Source organism: Zosterops lateralis (assembly GCF_965231275.1).
Source record: "Zosterops lateralis genome assembly, chromosome: 17".
Taxonomy (NCBI): domain Eukaryota; kingdom Metazoa; phylum Chordata; class Aves; order Passeriformes; family Zosteropidae; genus Zosterops; species Zosterops lateralis.
The window spans coordinates 4722831-4743902 of NC_139777.1; the positions used below are offsets into that span (position 1 = coordinate 4722831).

Genomic DNA, 21072 nt, shown 5'->3' on the forward strand with positions numbered 1-21072 from the left:
AGGAGAGAACTTGGGAATACTGGCAAATAGCACAGGAAAAATATCAGATGTATTTTTAGCTTTCCTAAAGTCACACTTTGCTTTTTGCCTGAGGTGAGCCTCTTTGCTCTTCCCTTGCAGGACTGTCCTTTTATAGTCTGTATGACCTATGCCTTCCACACCCCTGACAAGCTCTGCTTCATTCTGGACCTCATGAATGGTAAGCAAGACTTGTTCAGATGATGATGATGTTACAGAAATTTTGGCAGGAGGATTGCTGAGATGGTTGGTCCCTCAAGCCTGGGCTGTTCTATGAGCTGATTTATTCAGCTCTCCACAAGCCAATGTGTGGTACAGCCTTTGCTTGTGTGGAAATCCTCTGCTGGATTAGTCACTGAATGCAAATGTTTATGAAATAAATGAATTTTAAAATGGAGTTTCAGACCGATCAAATCTCTGTAGGAACTTTCTCAGCTATTTTGTCAGCACACAGATTTGCAGAGGGTGGGGCTGTGTGCTCCACAGGTGATAAAAACCTCCAGAAGCTGCACTGTTCCCCCACAGTGTCACCCTGTCTGCCTGCAGGGTAAGGTTTTACCATTCACTTCATTACATCTCAACTCTCATTTCAGGAGGAGATTTGCACTACCACCTCTCCCAGCACGGAGTGTTTTCTGAAAAAGAGATGAGGTTTTATGCTACTGAAATCATCCTGGGATTAGAGCACATGCACAATCGCTTCGTGGTGTACAGAGACCTGAAGGTAATGAATGGTTGGTGGCTGCATCCACACAGGCCCTCAGATAACTTACCATGGATTACCTTTCTTTGAACCTTTCCTTGGCAGGATTATTTCTTTATCTGCCTGATTTTTGTAATAAGTTTTTTCAAAGTCGTTCTAATCTGTGCCTTTATCCAGTTTAACCAGCCTGGGAGAGGCTTCCTGGGGTCAGTAAATCCTGTGAAGTGTTTCTTATCTCCCTGATGGGAATAATTTAGAGGGTTTACTGTGTTTCTGGGAGCCCTGAAAGAGGGTTTTGTGTGTGTGGTGGGGGACAGCAGGATGAGAGATGCTGGGGGGTTTCACTGACAGCTGGGAAATCAAGAACAGGTCCCAGAGAAGAGTCCCTGGACCAAGTGACAGAACAAGGGAATAAAAATCTGCCCAGAGACTGAGAATAAAAGGTGTAAGAGCCACACACAGACCCTGCTGTGAGGAAACCAAAAGCAACTTGAGGCCAGAATGGATTTACTCATTTATTACGTGCTTTGTGTTTCAAACCTTGCCTGGTTATTCCCTTCTGTTATTCAGTATTTCATAACCTGTGGAGTTGATGGTAGTGCTCTCTGAGAACAGAGATTTTTATCTAGGAAGTGCCTGGTATATTGATGTTAAATAAAAGAAGGCAATTACCAATTACCAGGGAGTATTGATGTTTGAGTTGCTGTGCTGTGAGAGTTTGCAGTTGTCAGCTGGGGAATACCAAACACTCACCTCCCTGTGTTGGTTTCCAGCCTGCAAATATCCTGTTGGATGAACATGGGCATGTGAGGATATCAGACCTTGGGCTGGCCTGTGACTTTTCCAAAAAGAAGCCACATGCCAGTGTGTGAGTATTATGTCTGGGAGCTTTGCTGCACATACAGGTAGTCCTAAATACATCCTGAATTTGTCTTTATTATAACTTAACTTCGCCTGAAGGGGAGGAATGACACTTGTGTGGCCCAGGCTTGCTGAGCTGGAGGCTCTAATGAGGTTTTTTGGGCTCCTCTCCCTGTTTTCCTGCACAGTTGTAGCAGCTGATGTGTAGGCATGGCTGGGAGATGACACATTATTTCGGGATGATTCACTGCTCAGAGAAGAACCTGACTGAGTTAAAGTACCAGATTGCTTTAATTGTCCCAACCTGGTAATTAAGTATTCCCAAACTGACTAAAAATCCTGGATTTATTGTGTTTTTCTCTTTCTGGATCTTCATGGAACTGGAGGCAAATTATCCTCCTTTCTGCCTCTTGCCATCAGGATTTAACTAGGATCTGAATTCCTGGAGTTGTGTGTGGATTCACATCTTACCTGGCATGTTTTGTTCTTAGGTCCTCAATTGCCCTGATTTAGTCTCGGAATTTATGCAAAAAGGGAAACTCCAGCCTGTCACACCTTAAGAGATTTACAATTCAGTAGCTTCTTGAAAAAAGTCCATGTGTTTTGAGTATGTCAAGGGTAAAAGCAATACCTGGTGGCTTCTTCTAGTGATGCCCAGGGTGATTTGAGGAGTGTCCTGTGCTCACACAGGTGACACACAAAACCCATTGGAAGCCAAATAAAATCATTAAAATTAATTCTCTCCAAACTGGGTTGTCTTATTGAGAGAATATTGATTTTTAATGATTTTTTCCTAGTGATAACGTTGGGTGTAATGAATGTTCTGTGCTGTTGTGCTCTGCAGAGGAACCCACGGGTACATGGCCCCCGAGGTGCTGCAGAAGGGCACAGCCTACGACAGCAGTGCTGACTGGTTCTCCCTGGGCTGCATGCTCTTCAAGCTGCTGAGGGGGTGAGTGGGGCTCCTGCCTTGCCTTTGGGAGCCTGGGGGCCTCTGTGGGTGTCCCTTGGAATAGCAGGACATCCTGTGTCACAGGTGATCCCTCAGTGCTGACCCATGTCCCTATAAAGACAAAACCAGGCTCTTTCTTCCAAGCCCTGCATCCTGCAGTAGCTACAGGTGTGGGACACGAGGAAGGCAGGTCCTCTATCTGCTCTTTGAACTGCTGCTGGCAGCAGTTCACTCCTCTCTTGGCAGCTGGTAGTGTTATAAAATGCTGTGATGTTGCTCCTTGGAGGGCTCTAAGCAGCCCTGTTAAATCGTGGGCTTCGTGTTAGGCTGAGACCTGGTGTTGTGAAGAAGCTCTTGGCTGCACTGCTCCCATTTTTTTGTGCTATTCAACCTTCCCTCCTGCAGGGTTTGGGCCAGCTACAAAGTGTGGATCTTTCCATTTGCTGAAATCTGGCCTGTTACCTTATCAGTGTCCAAAGGTACATGATAATTACAGCTTTGTCAGCAGTTGCCTTCTCATTAAACTTACGTGTCTGGAATTGATTAATGCCATGGGATTTATGTGAGCAGTCAACAAGCACTGATGGGCAAGTGCTTGTTGAGAATGGCACGCTCACTGTTAATGGCAAACCAGAAGAAATCTGAGGCTTTTCACAGTGCTTCTCTGTAAAGGTTGATCATTAGGTCATCCTGTATCCTCACACATAATTAATTATAAGCTTTTATTTTCATCCAGACACTGTACAAAGGAAGGTCAGTGTGTGACTTGTGAATTGAACTCTAGAACTGTATCAATTTAACATTAATTGTGCACAAAGCAGACAATGTAAGGGTGCAAATAAAGAAAGAAGTGGTGTTTAAATTGCCAGTCTTTGAGCTGTGATTCTCCCTGGCAGAGATGTTCAGGGTGGTATCAGTGCATTATTCACGGTGAACTCTCATTCCTCATCTGTTCTGAAGCCAATTAAACACATCCCAAAACAAGGGCTGGGCACATGGTGCCATTTTTTGGTATTTGGTAAATTTAGTCTGGCACAGAATCTGCCCATAAGTCGCCAGTGAATCATTTTCTTCCCTGATCTACTCAGAGCCTCCTTGTCAGAGTACATGAGGCTGTGTGGGAACCATTTACCTGTCATGCTAAAAAGAGAAAAACTGAAGCCCTGGTCCATCCATTGCATCCATCAATCAGCACATTTTTGATAATAAAAGGAAAATAACTTGAGAGTAGCAGGTCTCCAGTTGAAACGTGCTGGTACATTCTGCCGTGTGGTAAGCCAGAATGCTTTAGAATAGCTAATTAATGGAATTGATAAGTGAATAACATTTTTATTGTGAAAAACATCATCCCCTCAAGGTTTTAAAGAAAATAAGCAGGGAATATAGCCTCAATGTAATCAAAATATCTCTTATTACAATACTGCCTTCTTTCACAAAGGACTGTGTGATAAATCTCTAATGTGCCACAGTCTTCCATAGCTTAGAGGAAAATTCAAATTCAAACCAGAATTATAAAGCAGGAAAGGGATGAAGCTGATAATTTACAAGATGCCATCAGATATCTTCCCAGTGGCTGATGCTGTGGGATCTGTGATCTCTTATCTCCTCACTCTCCATGATGAGGAATGATGAGTTCAGTGGGTCCTGCTCACCTTCCCAATAGAAATCCTTGGATTTAAATCCATGTGGGTGATGGCTGCTTGGGGTTTCCTTGTTAGCTGAAAACTACTCAGGTTTTTGGGAGCTAGATGTAATTGGTGAGGCATTTGAAGCACATCTTTAAGGCCAGATCACTGTTTTAGAATTACCCAACTTTCTACTCACCTTCCTGTGGATCAGATTGTTCTGCAGCGCAGGATTGATGAGGGGGAAGGATGGGACTAACAGGATGCTCCACTCTTTCCTGGTATTGCCACAGCTGAAATACCCTGATAATGCTGTGGCTTTACATTTATTAGAGTTCTTTTCCTTCTTTCCACAGGCACAGCCCTTTCAGGCAGCACAAAACCAAAGATAAGCACGAGATCGACCGGATGACGCTCACCGTGGTAAGGCCTGGCCTCAGTGACATCCCCATGTTCCCTGAGCTCCCATTCCCCCTAAAACTGGCACTGCACCCCCTGCTCTCCCCCAGAGCTGTATTTACACATGGGAGAGCTGTTTGCAAACACCATCAAGAGACAAGATCGTGGAATAATCTCTTTGTGTTTCCTTTTTCTGCAGAACGTGGAGCTCCCGGATTCCTTTTCTCCCGAGCTGAAGTCCCTTCTGGAAGGGCTCCTGCAGCGGGATGTGAGCAAGAGGCTTGGATGCCAAGGAAGAAGGTAGGTGTTGTCTTCTCCTTGGACCTCTGCCTTGAAAAATTTCCACTTCTCTGTCAATGAGTGAATTCATTTCAAGTAAAAATCTGCTTCCTGTTGTGAGGATTTTAATTTTGGAAGGAGAGCATTGAAAAGTGCTGCTGCATGGAATTACTTTTCGGCTTCCTTCGGTTTGGACATGTTTTTTTGGACAATCTCTGTCCTTAAAGCCTTCCCCTGAGTTCCCTGCTGTCATGCTTGCATTGGGTGGTGTTCCTACTTCTCATCCCTCGGTTGTTTTTCTGGTTTTGCCTGAATCTGTTTTGGCATGAAATCATATGACTTGACTCAGACATACTGATAGGGAAAATTTATTGCTTATGTTGTATCTGTTATGATAGGAGCATATTACATACAAAAAAAAAAAAAAAAAAGAACCTCACAATCCCAAAACCACCAAGCAAAAAGCTGTGAGTATTGCTGGTGCTGCCTATGTCATTTCATTATTCTGAGGAAAAGAGCTTTTTGTTTTGTTTCTTGACTACAAAACACTCCTTGCTCCTGCCAAGCTCACCTTTGCTTGGTAGCTGTTCATGAAATTGTTATCTCCTGGTTCAGAAACCAGTGTGAGACTAAGAGAGAAAAGGAGAGGAGTAAACAACTGTTGAGAAACCATGGGGATGTGTGATAACAGGTAGCTGATGGTCACACCTGAGCCTGGGGCTGCCTCCAATTCCAGTGGGACAATCAGAGGGGTTTATCTTGGAGCCCTCTCTGATAATGACCTGAGACTGCTTTTCCCTGGGGCATAACAAGAGTAGTTGATTATTGACCCATAAAATTTGTATAAGGTGAAATAATGTGCAGTAATCTGTTTATTTACAAGCAGTGCTGGGATCTGACCCAGATCAGTGTTGGGATCTGACCCAGATCATTGCTGGGATCTGACCCAGATCAGTGTTGGGATCTGACAGCAGAGGAACATTGTTTGCTATCAGGAGTTCCTGCCTGCCAGCCCTAGAGCACTTTTTCCAAGTGTTTCCACATGAAAATCTTCTCTCCTGTTGTTTACTGAGAAATTCTTGCCGTTTTTCTTGCCAAAAAAAAAAAGCGCGTTTCCCCGATGTTCTCAAGTGATAGAAATGTGACCTTTGAAGGCTTTGTATTCCTTGAATACACTTGAAAAGCCCCTTCATTTGTTGACTTCAGTCACTTCTGTTTTGCAGCGCACAAGAAGTAAAGGAACATCCTTTCTTCAAAGGCATTGATTGGCAGCAAGTCTATTTACAGAAGGTAAAGGATGAAGACTGTAATTTTAGCTGACTAAAAAGCTAAAAGCAGTAAAAGGAAAATAAACCCAAACAGGTACTGAACAGAAAACTTGAGGGTCACAGTGCCCGGCACTAAGTGCTCACTCACACAAATACAGGGAGGGTTGTTGATGAATATTCATTACTGCAGATCTCTCTGATTGTTAGGAATGAGTTATTACATTTCCAGGATCAAATGACTGCATGGTTTCCTTTCCTTTGCTGTCTCTAAACTGGGGAGTTTTATCCCCGGATTTTTGAAGGAGCTCTAATTAAAATAAGTGCCAACAATTTTGTGTTGAAGTTTAACTCCAGGGGGGACACTCTGGCACAGTCAGGTGTAATCTGTTCCAAAAATACAAGTGTTGTGCATGACTACAGAATGGAGTTAAATAATGCCCATTAATTTGTCTTTAATGATGCTGATTTCAATTTCTAGTACCCTCCCCCCCTGATTCCTCCCCGGGGAGAAGTCAATGCAGCAGATGCTTTTGATATTGGCTCGTTTGATGAAGAGGACACTAAAGGCATTAAGGTACCCAACTCTCAGTGCTGGAGGGTGGCACTGGGGCTGCTGTGCTCTGCTTTCCATGTGTGTGTGTGTGTGACATTCCTTTGCTTCAGGGCTCTGGATGTGCAAGGAGCTCCTTCAGGATGGGAAAATCAATCCATGCTGGTTCCAGCAGGACTAGAACTAGATCTAGAACCAGAATCAGAGCCAGAACTAGACCTGGAACCAGAGCTAGAACTGGAACCAGAGGTAGAACCAGACTAGAACTAGAACAAGTTGCCCAGTTGGAGGGAAAACCTGGACAGGATTTTGGCCGGAGCCCGGAATGGAGTCAGCCGGTTTGAGTTAAAACCCGGACCAGATTTCACCCCAAGTCCGGAATGGAGTTGCCTGGTTGGAGTGAAAGCCCGGACTGGATTCTGGCTTTAGTTCTAGACCCAGAGGTAGAACTAAAACCAGAACCAGAGGTAGAACTAGAACCAGACCTAGAATTAGAGCTAGAACTATAACCAGGGGTAGAACTAGAACCAGAGCTAAACCTACAACCAGAGCATCCACCTTGGGTTTTACCCTGTTCCTTCTTGCTTGCCAAGTCCTTATGTTTTTAGATTAACTGAAATAGACTTTCTTACCAAAAAGTCTTATGTGATAAAGGAAATGTTTCAAATGGTCAGGAAACAACTGGGAAAAGCCTTGGATTTTCAAGAATAGTTTATGGTTTGTGTGTTTAAAAGTTGGGATTTATTTCTGGTAGCTTGGAGGAATGGAGCTAAACCTTATTTTAATAGCTGAGTGGTCATAGAGTGCCAGGGAGAACTCTTAAAAGCTACAAACTGTGTTAATAGTAGCAATATCTTAAGTTAGAAAAGTGATAAAAGAAATTATCAGGTTCTGATAATATCCAAGATGTAATGAAAATAATATAAATTATATTAAAAAAGAGAGAAGTTAGAGGTGCTGGCCCTTTTGGGACTCACATGAAGGGGGTGACCCTCCTGTAAATTCCTTTACTCTCTGAAGCTTCCCTGGGACTTTGGGACAGCAGGGCTTGGGTCAGTGCCCTTCATTGTTTTCATCACCCATTTCTGCAGTAGAACAGACCTTGTTCTTTTTCTTACAGAAATGAGTCAGGAGGGAAACTAATTGTTCTAAACTTTATAAGCAAAAAACCCCATTAAGTACTCACTGAGCCTAAAAGGGAGCTCATCTGTCAGTGTCACCTGCTGTGGTGACAGAAGTTGGCACAGAAAAGTGCAGGGAGCCCAGGATGTTCTTTATCCCAGAAAATTCCACATCTTCAGCATCAATGTTAGCCTGGCAAGATTCCAGCCTCCTGTAATCCTGCAATGCCAGAATTCAGAGGAGCATTTTTTCGAGGGGGAGCCAGGCAGTCTTTTTGTTTTATGAGGGGATCAGATACTCTGAATAACATGATTTAGTGAGAAATCCTATCAGGGAATGTGAATCACCAGCAGGTCAGTGCTGTGTCATCTCCAGTTTGATCTCAGAATCTCATAGCTCAGGGATAAATTTACCCTTGGGGGTGAGTCAGGGAGGGACAGCACAGTCCCCCCCGGGTGTCACAGGTGTCCAGAGGCAGAGGGACAATTCCTGCCTGAGGCAGCTGCCAGCGAGGTGCCAGGAGCCCTCTCTGCCCTGGCCATCACAGTTTGAACCCCTTGCTCTTCTCCCTGGGATTGTTTTTATCCAGCAGAGTGTCCTGTGGCCCTAGAAGAGCATGTGAGCTTTGGGGATATGAGATGGGAGCCTGTGGCTGTTCCCCCTTCCCCAGGGAGTCCTCACAATTGCAGAGAAACCTTCTGGGTGTGTCTTTCCCTGCTGGGATATGGCATGGATCTCTCAAAAGGAGGAGAATATCTATCTCAGGAGTGTGTGGCCTTACTGCAGTGAGAGAATTAAACTGCTCCTGCAGCTGTTGGTTCTGCATCCTCACAGCTTTAAACTCCTCCAGGAATGGGCACTCCACCACTGCCCTGCTCAGTGCTGGACAACCCTTTTGGTGAAGGATTTTTTTCCTAATTTTCTTCAGTTCAATTCAATTTAAGTACTCAAAGGATTGGTGGAGAAAATAATCTTTATCCTAGGAAGATTGAGGTCTGCAGCACATGCTGGTGAATTCTGGGGGTTAATTATTAAGGATATTAAAGCCAAGCTGTGGGAGCATGGAAGGCATTGCTGTGGAAAAGGTATTTTTTCACTTATTCATGGGAGTTTTGTGCTGAAGAAGTTTTTGGGCAACAAAGTTTAGAATGCTGCTGCTTACATTAATTATTTAAATGTCTAGAGAGTGTTATGGGGCAGTGTTGAGTGAGGATTTTGGAGCTATCAAACCAAACAAGTTTTGAGCAGGTGGCCTGTTCTCTGCACATAAATTAATATCTTTGCTTAAATTAGTGTCTGTGCTTCTCTTGCTTGCATCTGTTTTGTGAAGATTTGAGTTCAATCCATCTTGTGAAATAATACTGTTGCATGGGTAACTATTAACTGTTGGGGATAAGAATAGTGAAAGTTATTAAAATGTTGGGTTTTTTGTTGTTTTTCTCTTGCAAGTTGCTTGATAGTGACCAGGAGTTATATAAGAACTTCCCTCTGGTAATATCGGAGCGTTGGCAGCAAGAAGTAGCAGAAACTGTTTATGACGCAGTAAATGCAGACACAGATAAAATTGAGGCCAGAAAAAGGGCTAAAAATAAGCAGCTTGGCCACGAGGAAGGTAATCTGTCCTTACACTTCTCTCATCTTTTGCTGCTTAGGTAGTAATTCCTGGGTTTGGAGTTCCACAGACTCCCTTTGCCGTCATTCCCAGGAATTGTTAGGATTCGTTTAATTGCTGTCGTGTTGCTTAAGATGTTTCTTAATGTTTTGAAATGCTGGATGATGACATCAAGCTTTGGAAAGAGATTCATGGACTCATAGACTCTTGGAATGGTTTGGGTTGGAAAGGACCTTAAAGTCCATCCATTTCCACCCCACTGCCATGAGCAGGGACACCTTCCACTATCCCACTTGTTTCAACCCCTGTCCAGCCTGGCTTTTGACACTTCCAGGGACCCAGGGGCAGCCACAGCTTCTCTGGGCACCCCGTGCCAGGGTCTCCCCACCTTCCCAGTGTGTGGGGTTTGATTTCCTGCCCAGGAGCTGGGAAGGGCCCCAGGAGGTTGCACAGCAAATTGCAGCTTGCATGGGAGTGTTGCATCAAACCCCCAAACTCTGGAGAGCAACATTCAGTGCTTTTAATAACCTCCTCCAGTGGGATACTTCTTTAAGAGCCAAGTCCTGTCCTTGGTCCCTGCTCTGCAGCCACAGCAGCTGTGTAGTTAGGGCAGAACTGGGGCTGTGTGTGTGATCTGAACCTGCTGAGGCCACGGTGGGTCTGGGAGCTCCGGCCCCTTGGCACAGAGCTCACTCACAATGCTTTCAGCTGCACCTCCTGTCACTTTGCTAACATCTCCTCTTGGTTTAGATTATGCCCTGGGGAAGGACTGTATCATGCATGGATACATGCTCAAGCTGGGGAACCCTTTCCTGACTCAGTGGCAGCGGCGTTACTTTTACCTCTTCCCCAACCGGCTGGAGTGGCGAGGAGAAGGAGAGTCCCGGGTGAGTGAGGGGCCCTGGGGAGCTGTGCTGGAAGGCAGGTGCAGGTGAGACACACCTGGAAGTGCCCAGGAATTCTCCTGGGGAAGGAGATTCCTCTGAATAAAAGCCCAGTGGATTTGAGTAACCTCTCTGGAGTCTCACTGTAGTTAAGGGGTAGCTTACGCTGCACAGATGAGACATAAAGTTGACTTGAGAAACCTGTTTGCTCTGTTTTGTTGTGTTTTTTAAAGGATTTTGGTAGTTGATGGTGTTGTTTTTCATTTAGGACCTCTGGACTATTTATACAAAAAAACACAAACTGGTAAGGTGACAAATGCTATAGCATTTCATTTCTGAGCAAATGCTATAGTGGCTGTAGTGTAGCCCAGCTGTGCTCACGTGCAGGGCAGATAATTTGTATATTTAAGTTAAGGAAATGTTTGGAATTTAAGACATTGTGTCCTCTGCAGTCCATAGGGAGAGTTTTCCTGCACACTGCTGTGTATGTTCTCTTTGTAAGTATTCAGTGCTGAAATACTCCCTTTCAGCTCTTTGAAGTAGTCAAATTGGCTTTTTTTTTTTCTGTAATAACAGTAATGCTTGAAAAATGTATCAAATTATATGCAACTCTTGAGGGAAAATAGTGAATATTCTGTTTGCAGACACACCTATTTGTAGATTCTTATTTCATGCTGTCATTACTGGCTTTTAGAGCTGATATTTCATTGTCACTATTGAAGCAACCAAGCCCCTTTTAAATCTCTCTCTTACCTTACTATCTATCTTTAGTTCATGACCCAGCCTTCAGAAATAAATGTTTGTGTAATGACTCTTAATGTTCATCACTTAATTCATGTGGATAGTCCAGGAAAATGAGATAGTGGGTTTATTTAATGGGCAACAAGGGTTTTTTGAAGGTTTTTTTTCAATTAATTCTCTGCTCTTTTGCAAATGCTGCAGCAAAACCTCCTGACAATGGAACAAATAGTATCTGTTGAAGAAACACAAATTAAAGATAAGAAATGCATCTTACTGAGAATTAAAGGAGGAAAACAATTTGTCCTACAGTGTGAGGTAAGACTTGATTTTTGATAACTTGATCAGCTTGTTTTGCATATGATAAACAATGGACAAGTTTTTCAGGTCATCCTGTTGCATGTTAACTAAGGCACTTGATGAAGCAGAGCTGAAGTGTTTATCACACTCGAGTTTTGAAAGCACGAAACCTGCAGCTGTGCCAGTTCCTCTCATGGATTTCAGAGGCCTTTGGGACAAAACGAGTTTGGTTTATTAAATTGCTAAAAACTCCCAAACTTCTCAAGCTCCCAGGGCCTTGTTGGCTTGTGGGGAGCTGCTGGAGCTCATGTGTGGAAAAGGGAAATGCTCAAGTCCTCAGAACGTTGTACCAGCCTTGGTTGGGGTGATGGAGAAGCTAAAGGCTGCACATGGGCAATACCCAAAGTTGCTCATCCCTTTGGAAAATTAAAATAACTTCCCCAGAGTGCTGTCTGAGAGAGAAGACGCTGTTGGCTGCATAGGATGAAGTGCTTCTGTGTCTCTTGCAGAGCGACCCCGAGTTTGTTCAGTGGAAAAAAGAGCTGACAGAGGCTTTCACCGAGGCCCAGAGGTTGCTGCGCCGGGCTCCAAAATTCCTCAATAAATCCCGCTCCACAGTCGTAGAGCTCTCGAAGCCCCCGCTCAGCCACAGGAACAGCAACGGGCTGTAGGAGACACCGACCACGTTCCCACAGGGAGAGCTGCTTGGTGAACCTGCAGAGTGTCCCAGAATCCTTGTGAACGAATGACTTTGTGCAGTCCTGGAGGCGGGATGCGCTCGGGGAGAGGAGGAATTCGATGTTTACAGCGTGGGATCACGTCAGGACTCTGTCTCCGGAGGCTGTGAGGACTGGAAGGGGTGGCAGGGGGTGGTCCCTGGCCCTTCCCTGGCAGCGCTGGAAGTCACCAAGTGGAGAGGCTGCTCCTTGCTCCCACCACGTGTCCCCATCCCGGCGGGGCCCGGCCCAGCTCCGTCCCTCTGGAACTACTGATGGAAGGAAGAGGTTTTTTTGTTTGGTTTTTTTTTTATTTTGTTTTTTTTTTCCCTGCCATGCCCTCAGTGGTGCTGGGCTGGGGGTGGCAAGGGTGCTGCTGGCTGGGTGACACTCCCGTGGTGACACCGGCGGAGCTGGAGCTGCCGCCTTGGCTGTGGTGGGTGCCCCTCACTCTGTCGTGTTGCCGTGTCCTTCCCGACCATTACTGCTGAACTCTTCTGATAATCTTGCTCCATACTGCTGATGATCAACAGTGTGACTCTGATGCACTTCAAAGTACTGAATTCTTAACTGTCCTGTGGTTTAAATGTTATTGCTACTTCATGGGAGCGTTGAACTCGAATTATTCCCTGGGTTTGTTGTACTCACTAATAGTAGCTACCACCATTTTTGCTTCTTCTACGTATATGCAGTACTATAACTGACACAATAGAGTAATAATTGGTGAAGAGGAATTTATGGTAGCTTCATCTAGTGCTCTGTTGTATAAATTGACTATTTTAGCACAGTTTTTAAAGAGCAGATTCCTTTTGACAAGTTTACAGTGAACATAAAAGACAGTTCTTTTCCATTTCAGGTCAACTGCACTTTTTAAAAAATTAAAAAAAAAAAAAGAAATTATTCAAATCCAGTGCATTCTAGAGCATGTGCTGGGTTCCGGTGTGTGTGGGTACCTCGGTACGTATCCCGGATCACTCCTCAGTCCTGGGACTCGGGATCCTCCTCTGCTGTACACAGGTGTGTTCCCATAGCATAGAAATCCCAAAAAAATCCCCCAAAAATCCCCAGTTCCCCCTGGAGCCCAGCCCGGGAGGTTCATGCACATATCACAGCTCAGCTTGGGAAAGGATCTCTCATTTTTTGTTCTGAAGAGTTCAAACTGCCCACAGTGAGAGCAGTGTGAGAAAACTGAGCGTGGAACTGACAGAATGAGCTGATCAAATGCCAGGTTTATGTTAATTCTTACCTTGAGGCATCAGGTGTGTTGGGTTTAAAGTCACACTGAAGGAAAGATCTAATCCTGAGCTGTCCCACAGCTTCAAGCTGGGCCTTGCCCTGGGTGTCCTGGTGTTTTGTAAGAGAGAGGTCAGGGCTGAACTTAAGCTGTTTTTCCAACTCAGTGAACAGCTTGGAGAAGATTTTTCTTCCCAGCTACAGAGGTACAACTCTCCTAGTCCCTGAAGACTTACACAGGAGTTGTGCCTGTGTAAGTGGGAGCAGAATTTGTGCGTGGTTTGTCGAGCGTGTGTGGCTGTCAGATCACCACGGAGTTCCTTGGAGAAAAGTAGTCCAAGTGGCTCTGTTTGCTTCTGCATGGGGGCTGCTTTTGCTGCACAGCTTGTGCAAACCCTGGCTGACCACCTGGGGCTGCACCAAAAGGGAAAATGCACTCTGGAAAATACCCCCTGAGAAAGTGGTTTATTTCAATGATATTTTTCTCCCCTTTTTCTTTTCCAAGTTATTCTGTGTAAACAGTGCCAGCCTCTCTGTCATTCCTGTTGGGGAATCTCAACTCCTCTGTCAGGAGCAGTGTCAGAGGTGATTGGTCAGTGGTTGATGATCTTGGAGGTGTTTTCCAACCTAAAATGATTCCATGATTCTGTGTGTGGTATTTAAAAAGTGTTTGGGATAAAAAATGTCTCATCCCGCTGGCTGTGGTTCAGCTTTCCCTACAATAGCATGCAATGCTCGTATTTTTCTCCTTGATTTAGAAAAAAAGCCCTCAGATGGTGTTAAAACCTTCTCTCACAGTTCTTGTGTAACTTGTTTTTACTTTCTCAGTCCCTGCTCAGTTCCATTCTTCTCCTTCAGTTATTTTCCATGGCTGGATTTCACTCTCGCTCCCTGTCAGCAGATTCCGGTGCCGATGGCAGTGAGGGAGGGACAGGTCATCAGCTGGGAAATTGTGCCTCAAACCCAGAGATTTTTATATGAAATGAAGGCTGTATATTGACTTAGGGAAATACATTTATTTTGTAATGTGATGGAGTTGGGATGGCCTTGGAATATCCTCATGATCATGCTCCTTGCTGCTCCATCCAACCTCCAGTGGGAGGGGCAGGAAAAGATTTGGATTTCTTTAGCCAGATGATTTATTGGCATTTGAAAATAGCTTTATTTTTGTGACTTGTAGCTAACTGTGCAGCCAGGAGAGGAGAGGTTATCACAGTGACAAACTCCTGAATGAAGTTGGGATCTCAGTAAGAAATGGGACTCTGTGTGGAAGTAACTGGATGTGATGGTGTGGAGGGAAAGCTGGAATTGGGCATCCTCCAAACCAAAAACTCCTGGATACTGCCCCAGGCTGCTCCTTCCTGGTGTAGGAACCAGAGTCTCTGAAGTTTTTGTTTTAGACAAAGATTCTTGGTGGTGTTAATTTGCAGGAGGGTCTTTGGCTGTGTATTTAGGATCCCTCATTTATTTGCTAATTATTTTGCAAATTCATGAAACCGTTAAAGGAACATTTACTGTGGAGTGGTTTTTTGTGGGTTTTTTTTTGTTTTTTTTTTTTTTAATCCTTCATCCAAGTGTTGGCCATCGACTTCTCCAAGTGTAAATCTTCCTCCTCTTTGTTGTGTTTGAGCTTTTTGTATTCTTGTCCCTGGTCCAGCAGAGCCTCGGCTGCAGTCTCATGGGTTCTTCCCAAAGTGCTGCTGTGAGAGAAGCTGGAGTAATGCTGGAGTGGATCCAGCTGGGATTGACATTCCTGGTATGTTCCCCCACCCCCCAGCAGGCTTCAAAAAATCTTGGAGCAGGCTAATAATAGCTGGAAGTGTGTCTGGGAAGGGAAGCCTGGCAGGTAGGGAGAGAGCAGCTCTGGGGATAGACCTTGGCTTAGTCACATTTGAGTTTTCCTGAATTTCTTGGAGCTGCCCTGAGCAGGGCCGGGAGTTGGACTCTTGATGATCCTTGTGGGTCCCTTCCAGCTCAGGATATTCCATGATTCTGTGATTCAGCGCCTCCCCTTTAGGAACCCAGTGGAAGATTCTCCTCTCCCACTTCTGTTAAGGGGTTGAAAACTCAAAAATTGAATTGTGAGGTGGGGTTTGGCTTTGAGATAAATCAGGTATTTGCAGCCCAGCGTGGAGGTGCTGAAAAACACTGCTTTGTGCTAAAAAAGCCTTGTTTTGGTTGTGATCCTGCACATAGTGGCCACTGCTGGTGCCCAGAGGAGCTCTCGGGGTTGATATTCCCCAAGCCAGGAGCAGCCCCAGCGCTGGGACATCGTCATTCCTTGGGTTTGCAGTGAATCAGCCCACGAGGAGTGAAATCTCTGGAGCTCTGAGTGGCTCTTTCCCTGGCAGCTGGTCAGCTTTAGGGCCAGGTCCCTCGATTCCATGTCCATATCCGTGTCCCAGAGCCGTTGGCACGACGGTGTCACCTCCCAGCACGTGGCAGTGACACGGCTCCTCCGCCTCTGAGGTGTTTGCACCCGAAATACCCCCAGAGGGAAGGACTGTTTGAAGTGTACAGTAGAGAATAAATAATTCTAGCCGTGTTGATTAATATAAGGAATGAGTCAGTTCTGCAAATTAAAGGAAAAGAAAAATCCGAGAAGCGTATTTTGACAAAGCATAGTATTAATTTTAATATTGTAAAAATAAAAAAAAGGAAAATATCTAAAATATACAGAGAAAATATGTATATCCAAATGTCTGAGGAGTTTCAAGATAATCTACTTTTGTTTCCTGTTGGTTTCTATTCCATGGTGTACATATTGTGTGGACGGAACATTGGCTGTTTTAATACTATTGTTAAATTGTATTTTTATTTTGTGTTAAACTAATCATCACAGACTCAGCTTTATTTTGTTTATGTAAAGGTTGCTATGCTCTGTAGGTATAAACCCGAGAATTCTATTTTAACAGAAAAAGCATTTTATATTATTTATTAAATACATGTTTCTCCAACTTCTGACATTCCACAGAATTTCTGCTCCGTACATGTATGGAAGTGGCAGCTCCTTTCAAGCAGGATCAGCCAGCTTTATTCTGTTTTTCATTACAAACTAGAGATAGATTCCCTGAGGCTGTGCAGCCCTTCTCTCCCAGCACAGGCACTCCAGGCTCTGTCAGGACCATCTCAGGTGACTCCTGAAGGCAGAAACACCAGGAAAACTCTTGCAAATCCACCCCTTGATGTGATATTTCCAAATTTCTCCTTTATCCCTCAGCATTCCCAGATCAATGTTTATTCACAGGAGTCTGTGTTAAGTTAAAGAGAATTAATGACCTAAATTGGGGCAAGGAGTCAGTGTGGTGTTTGATCCAGCTCAGCCATCAGGGAATTGCAGAGCTCTGTCATTCCAAGGGGAAGCAGCGAGTGGAGGGAGAACCTGGAGCACTGGACTGGGCTGCAGGACCCAAAATGTCCTTACTGGAGATGGGTTGGGATCCTTAAAAACAGGATCCTGAGGCAGGAGCAGTGCCTGATCTGGCAGATCCTAGAGCCAGGTCGGGACCCTGCTTGGTGTCACATCCCAGGAGGGGAGAGGCCACCCTGGGACCCTGCAGGGACTGTCCCTGGGGGTGTGGCAGGGTGACACCCAGGCAGGTGCCCTTGCTCCAGGAGCTGCCTCTGCTGGGCACATCTGGGCACATCTGCACAGCCAACCCCAGCACCTCATCCCCAGTGAGGTACAGAAATGACCCTAAATTTATCAGGTCACTCAGTTCCTAAAAATAATTCCAGTTGTGCAGTTTGAGGAATACTCGAGGTATAACTTGTGTGTTCTCTCACTTTCCACAGCAGTGGGGCTGGGGGTCTGTGCTGGTCAGAGCTGATCCCTGTGGCATTTCTGGGGTGAAACGTGGCATTTTCCTGCTGCTGAAGTTCTCCTCTTGCTGAGGGGCTGCCTGGGGCAGGGAGGGATCCCTGCTGTGCTCCCCAGAGCAGTCTCTGCCTTCTTTCCTATTTCCCTCTCCGATCCCTTTGGATTCTGGGGTGAGCTGTAGCCCAAGCTTTTCCTGGAGGGAGGGCAGAGCTGGTGGTGGGTGAGACTGTGCCAGTGGCATTTGTGACTCCTTAGTGTCACCCCTGGAAAGGTGCCCTGGTGGGGACAGTGATGAGACTGGTGCTGCTGGCCTGGGGTGTGTCCAGGCTGGGATTTGGCAGAGAACCTGGGGACAGCTGCAGGAAGGTGGCTTTGTCCAGGGCCAGGTTGGTCTGGGTTTGTGTGACAGACTCTGTTTCCAGGCTGGAAAAGGAGATGGGCTGGGAAGAGGCTTTCCTGTTGGTAGCAGGCATCTTCTCCTCAGGGAAATGGAGAGAGCAGGCAATGGGGGTGAGATGGAACAAAAAATGTATGTGAAAAACAGAATAAAGCAGGAGCATCCTCAGAGAAGGGGGTTTGTGAGCACTTCCAGTGCCTCACTAGGTCCTTTAAAACAAAAAGGAGCAGATTCACACGAACAGCTACACGCGATGAAGGAAAAAACGATCGAAAAGAGAACCTGTCCAAAATTGTGTAATTAATGGTAAGCAAAGCCAGGATCTGTAAATAACTTTAGATATTGTATCGATGAGATCATTCCTTGTTTTATGTACTTGGCTCTTTCCATATTTATTGTGGGGAGGAGGGTCCCGGTGCCTGTGAGCTGTGGCCTCGCTCCTCACGGACTGTCCCGGAGTTTACAGCCCCGCCGTGGCGGGTGTGCCACACTCGGTTCTTGCCGCCAGTATTTTTTTAACGGATTATTTTGGCACAGCTAAGCTGCTTCTGTGTGTTGGTCAGTACAACTGCTCTCCTACGACCAGACCCCAATAAAAACCGTCCTTTGCGTGTGTGCTGGTGTCTCGTTCTTTTCATGTCACCTGTCCCTTCCCGTGCTGACAGTGTGGCTGTCCTGGGATGAGCCTGCTGGGCACACCTGGATGGACCCCAAACTCCACTGTCCCACACACAGGTAAGTCCCTTTCCTCCCCCCAGCCCTGTGCATGGTGTTTGTCCTGGTTTTTCTGAGGGACACGCCAACTGTGTCCTCTGTGATTTTCCACCAACAGTGGCCAGGCTCCCCTGTCCCTGCAGTGCCCACCTGGGAAAGATCATGGAAACCATGTGCTGTTCCCAGGTGGGATTGGGGTTGGTGAGATGCTCAGCCAACCCTCAGCCTCCTGCCAGGGGACTCCAGACAATCCTGTTTCCTTTCTTACTACCAGAGCCATTCTGGCTGTGGGTGGCAATTCCCTGGGTGTGTCTGTGGAGCCTCTGGGTCAGATGCAGAGTGGCCGAGGTGGGGACATTGCCCCTCTGCAGCTGGACTTGGCCTGAGCTGGTGACCTGCACCCTGACTGGCTCTTGGGTGCTGGGTGCACGTGGGACACAGGCCCTGCTGGGCCCCGAGGGGTCACGCCTTTCCCCATGTGGTCACCACATGTGCACTCTGCTGCTCCCCTCCCACCTGCCCCTGCCAGGTGCTGACCATGCTGCTGGTGGTGCCAAAGGGGCTATTTTGAGCTCTGCTCCCAGGTCCTCCCCCAGCTCAGCCCCATCTCAGGGCTGGGGTGAAGAACTGGGGTGCTCTGGGGCTGGGGGTGTCCCCTCGGGCAGCACCAGAGCGCTCTGGGTGGGCTCACCCCCAACCGGAGCAATTCCCCCAATTCTTTGTGGTGCAGGGCTGTGCACCAAGGGGGGCACAGCGTGTTGGGGAGGGCACGGGTGACACTCTGACGCTGCAGAGGCCAGAGGAACAGGAGGGCCTCTCCCCAGCCGAGGCCCCGGTGCCACCGCCGCGGGTATTTTTAGCAGTGACATGTGTCACCTCAGCTGCCACCGCGGCGGGGGCGGGGGGAGGCGGGTGCTGACCCTCTCTGGGCGCTCCCCGCGTCGCCGCCGCCGCTCTCGGCTCGCCGGGGTCCCGCGGAGCCCGGGGCTGGTGTGGGACACGGGCACCCACCGCCCCGCCAGGTACGGGCGCTCGGGGGGCCCCGGGGTGCGGGTCGGGCTCTGTGGGGGCGCGGGGCCGGGGGCCTCTCGGCAGGGAGGGATATTTTTAGTTGGGAATGGATGGCGATAGCGGCGGCCCCGGCTCCGGGGGCGGCTCCAGGCGCGGGGCTGCGCTGCGGGAAGGGACGCGGAGGGGATGGGGACGGTGCTGCCTGGGGACCCCTCGGCTGGTGGCACACAGCAGGGCTGGCAGCGGGTCCTGGTGGCAGCAGCAGGAGACCAGATCCCGCCTGGGGCTCCATCCCCGGCGGAGGGAGCGCGGTGCCGGTGCCGCCCCGGCTGCTCGGTCAAGGCACGTCCCCTCCGTGCCTCAGTTTCCCCGTGTGCGGGGCAGGACGGAGGGTCTCTCTCCGGCCGGGGGGTGACAGTGGCCTGTCGCTCGCCACCTCCGGGCTCTGGGTGCCATCGGGGCCGGTTCTCCGGGGATATAGCAGAGCCCGGCTGGGGGGACAGCGCCGGGGCAGCGCCGGTCCCCGAGGCCACGTGGCGGCCGCCCGGGAAGGCAAGTGACATTCCCAGGCCGCTCCCGGCCGCTCCTGCCCTTTACTGTACAAGGATATTGCGCTGCCGGAGGGGCACGGCGGGGCCGGGCGAGCCCCGGGCGCTCGGGGCGTGAATGATCCCGACAGGTGAAGCCGGGGTCAGCCCCAAGTGGGGCACGGACGGGCTCCTGCTGCCGCCCAGCCTGGCCCGTGGGGTCCCGCCATCACCCCCGTGCCACCAACCAACTCCACTGTGTCACCACCTCCCCACGCTGGTGGCCTCGCCCTCCCCAGCGCTGCCACCCGTCCCTGCCGCGCTCAGGTTGGTGCTGCCGGCTCAGGTGGGCAATGCCCGGCGAGGTGACGGTGCTGCCGGCCTGGGGCGGCTCTGGGGCCAGAGCAGCCCCTGGTTAACTCTCTCCTCTCTCTCTGCCCGGCGTGTCTCCCCACAGCCCGTCCTGCACCATGGCCATCTCCTCGCGCCTCGCGCTCTGGGAGCAGAAGGAAAGTCTCTGTCCAGGCTGGCACTGGTGGTGTTTTGGGGCTGGGAGCTCAGTGCTGGGGGGTGTCACTGCAGCAGCCCCCGGGGTCACATCCCCACAGCTCTTCCTCGTGCTGTATTTACCCCCCTCTGGCTCTGGGCTCCTTCCCAGCCTGAGTGTTCTGGTTTGAGTGGTTTTTACCTGGCTGAGGCTGGCAGGAGGCTGCAGGGTGTGATGCTGGTGCTGCTGCTGGAAAAGCTGCGGGAAGTGTGGCTGCTCTTGCCCTGGGGCCTGGCAGGGCTGCATGTGGCTGCGGTGATGCTGGAGCTGCTTCTTGCCTGGCTGCAGCCAGGAGTGTTTCTCCTGTGGCCACGCCGGGGCTGCTGGCACAGAGCAGAGCTGGCGGCACACCTGGGCTCCTCCTGTGCCAGCCCTCATGGGGCTGCACCAATCTGGGCTTTTCTCCTTGGTGCTTCTGCTCCCTGAGCCAGCCTGGTGCCCTGTGGTCTCCCCAGGAGCCTGGGCAGTGCCCCAGCCTGAGCAAAGTGCTGGTGCTCAGCCCTGCTGCTGCTACCAGGCTGTGCTGGCTGCTGTCCCTGTGCCTGTCCTGTGACCCATCTCTGCTCCCCAAACCCAGATCCGTGACGAGGACCGGGGGCCGCCCCCCTCTGCTCCCCCCCTGCTGCTGTCGGTCATCCCCGGGGGGTTCATCAAGCAGCTCGTCAGGGAGACAGAGCAGGAGGCCAAGGCGGCCCGGCAGAGGAAGGAGAGCAGGGTGGGCACCAAGGAGGAGGTGAGAGCTGAGGGATCTCACCCAGCAACGGGGAGCTGGGTGTCCCCAGGTGTCCCCAGGTGT

The 21072-nt window shown here is 48.5% G+C and overlaps 2 protein-coding genes across 3 annotated transcripts in view; both read left to right on the top strand.

Annotated features, from left to right (window-relative positions):
- Positions 1-18075, top strand: part of GRK3 (G protein-coupled receptor kinase 3) — a gene marked incomplete at its 5' end in the record, with an annotated part of 60307 nt that extends 42232 nt beyond the window's left edge. The window contains 13 exons of one of the 2 annotated variants that reach the window (XR_014591278.1): positions 121-199; positions 612-742; positions 1495-1589; positions 2427-2534; positions 4516-4582; positions 4758-4858; positions 6061-6127; positions 6584-6679; positions 9227-9389; positions 10140-10276; positions 11216-11329; positions 11821-16845; positions 17172-18075. Coding sequence is in view for 1 of the 2 variants with exons in the window: in XM_083873657.1 (XP_083729783.1) it covers positions 121-199; positions 612-742; positions 1495-1589; positions 2427-2534; positions 4516-4582; positions 4758-4858; positions 6061-6127; positions 6584-6679; positions 9227-9389; positions 10140-10276; positions 11216-11329; positions 11821-11982 (1320 nt within the window). Of the gene's footprint in view, positions 1-120; positions 200-611; positions 743-1494; positions 1590-2426; positions 2535-4515; positions 4583-4757; positions 4859-6060; positions 6128-6583; positions 6680-9226; positions 9390-10139; positions 10277-11215; positions 11330-11820 lie in introns of both variants that reach the window. The other variant, XM_083873657.1, reaches the window with a different exon arrangement.
- A 1793-nt stretch (positions 18076-19868) lies between these two features.
- Positions 19869-21072, top strand: part of MYO18B (myosin XVIIIB) — a gene marked incomplete at its 5' end in the record, with an annotated part of 56414 nt that continues 55210 nt past the window's right edge. The window contains 2 exons of the mRNA XM_083874185.1: positions 19869-20075; positions 20854-21009. Of these exons, the coding sequence (XP_083730311.1) occupies positions 19869-20075; positions 20854-21009 (363 nt within the window). The remainder of the gene's footprint in view (positions 20076-20853; positions 21010-21072) is intronic.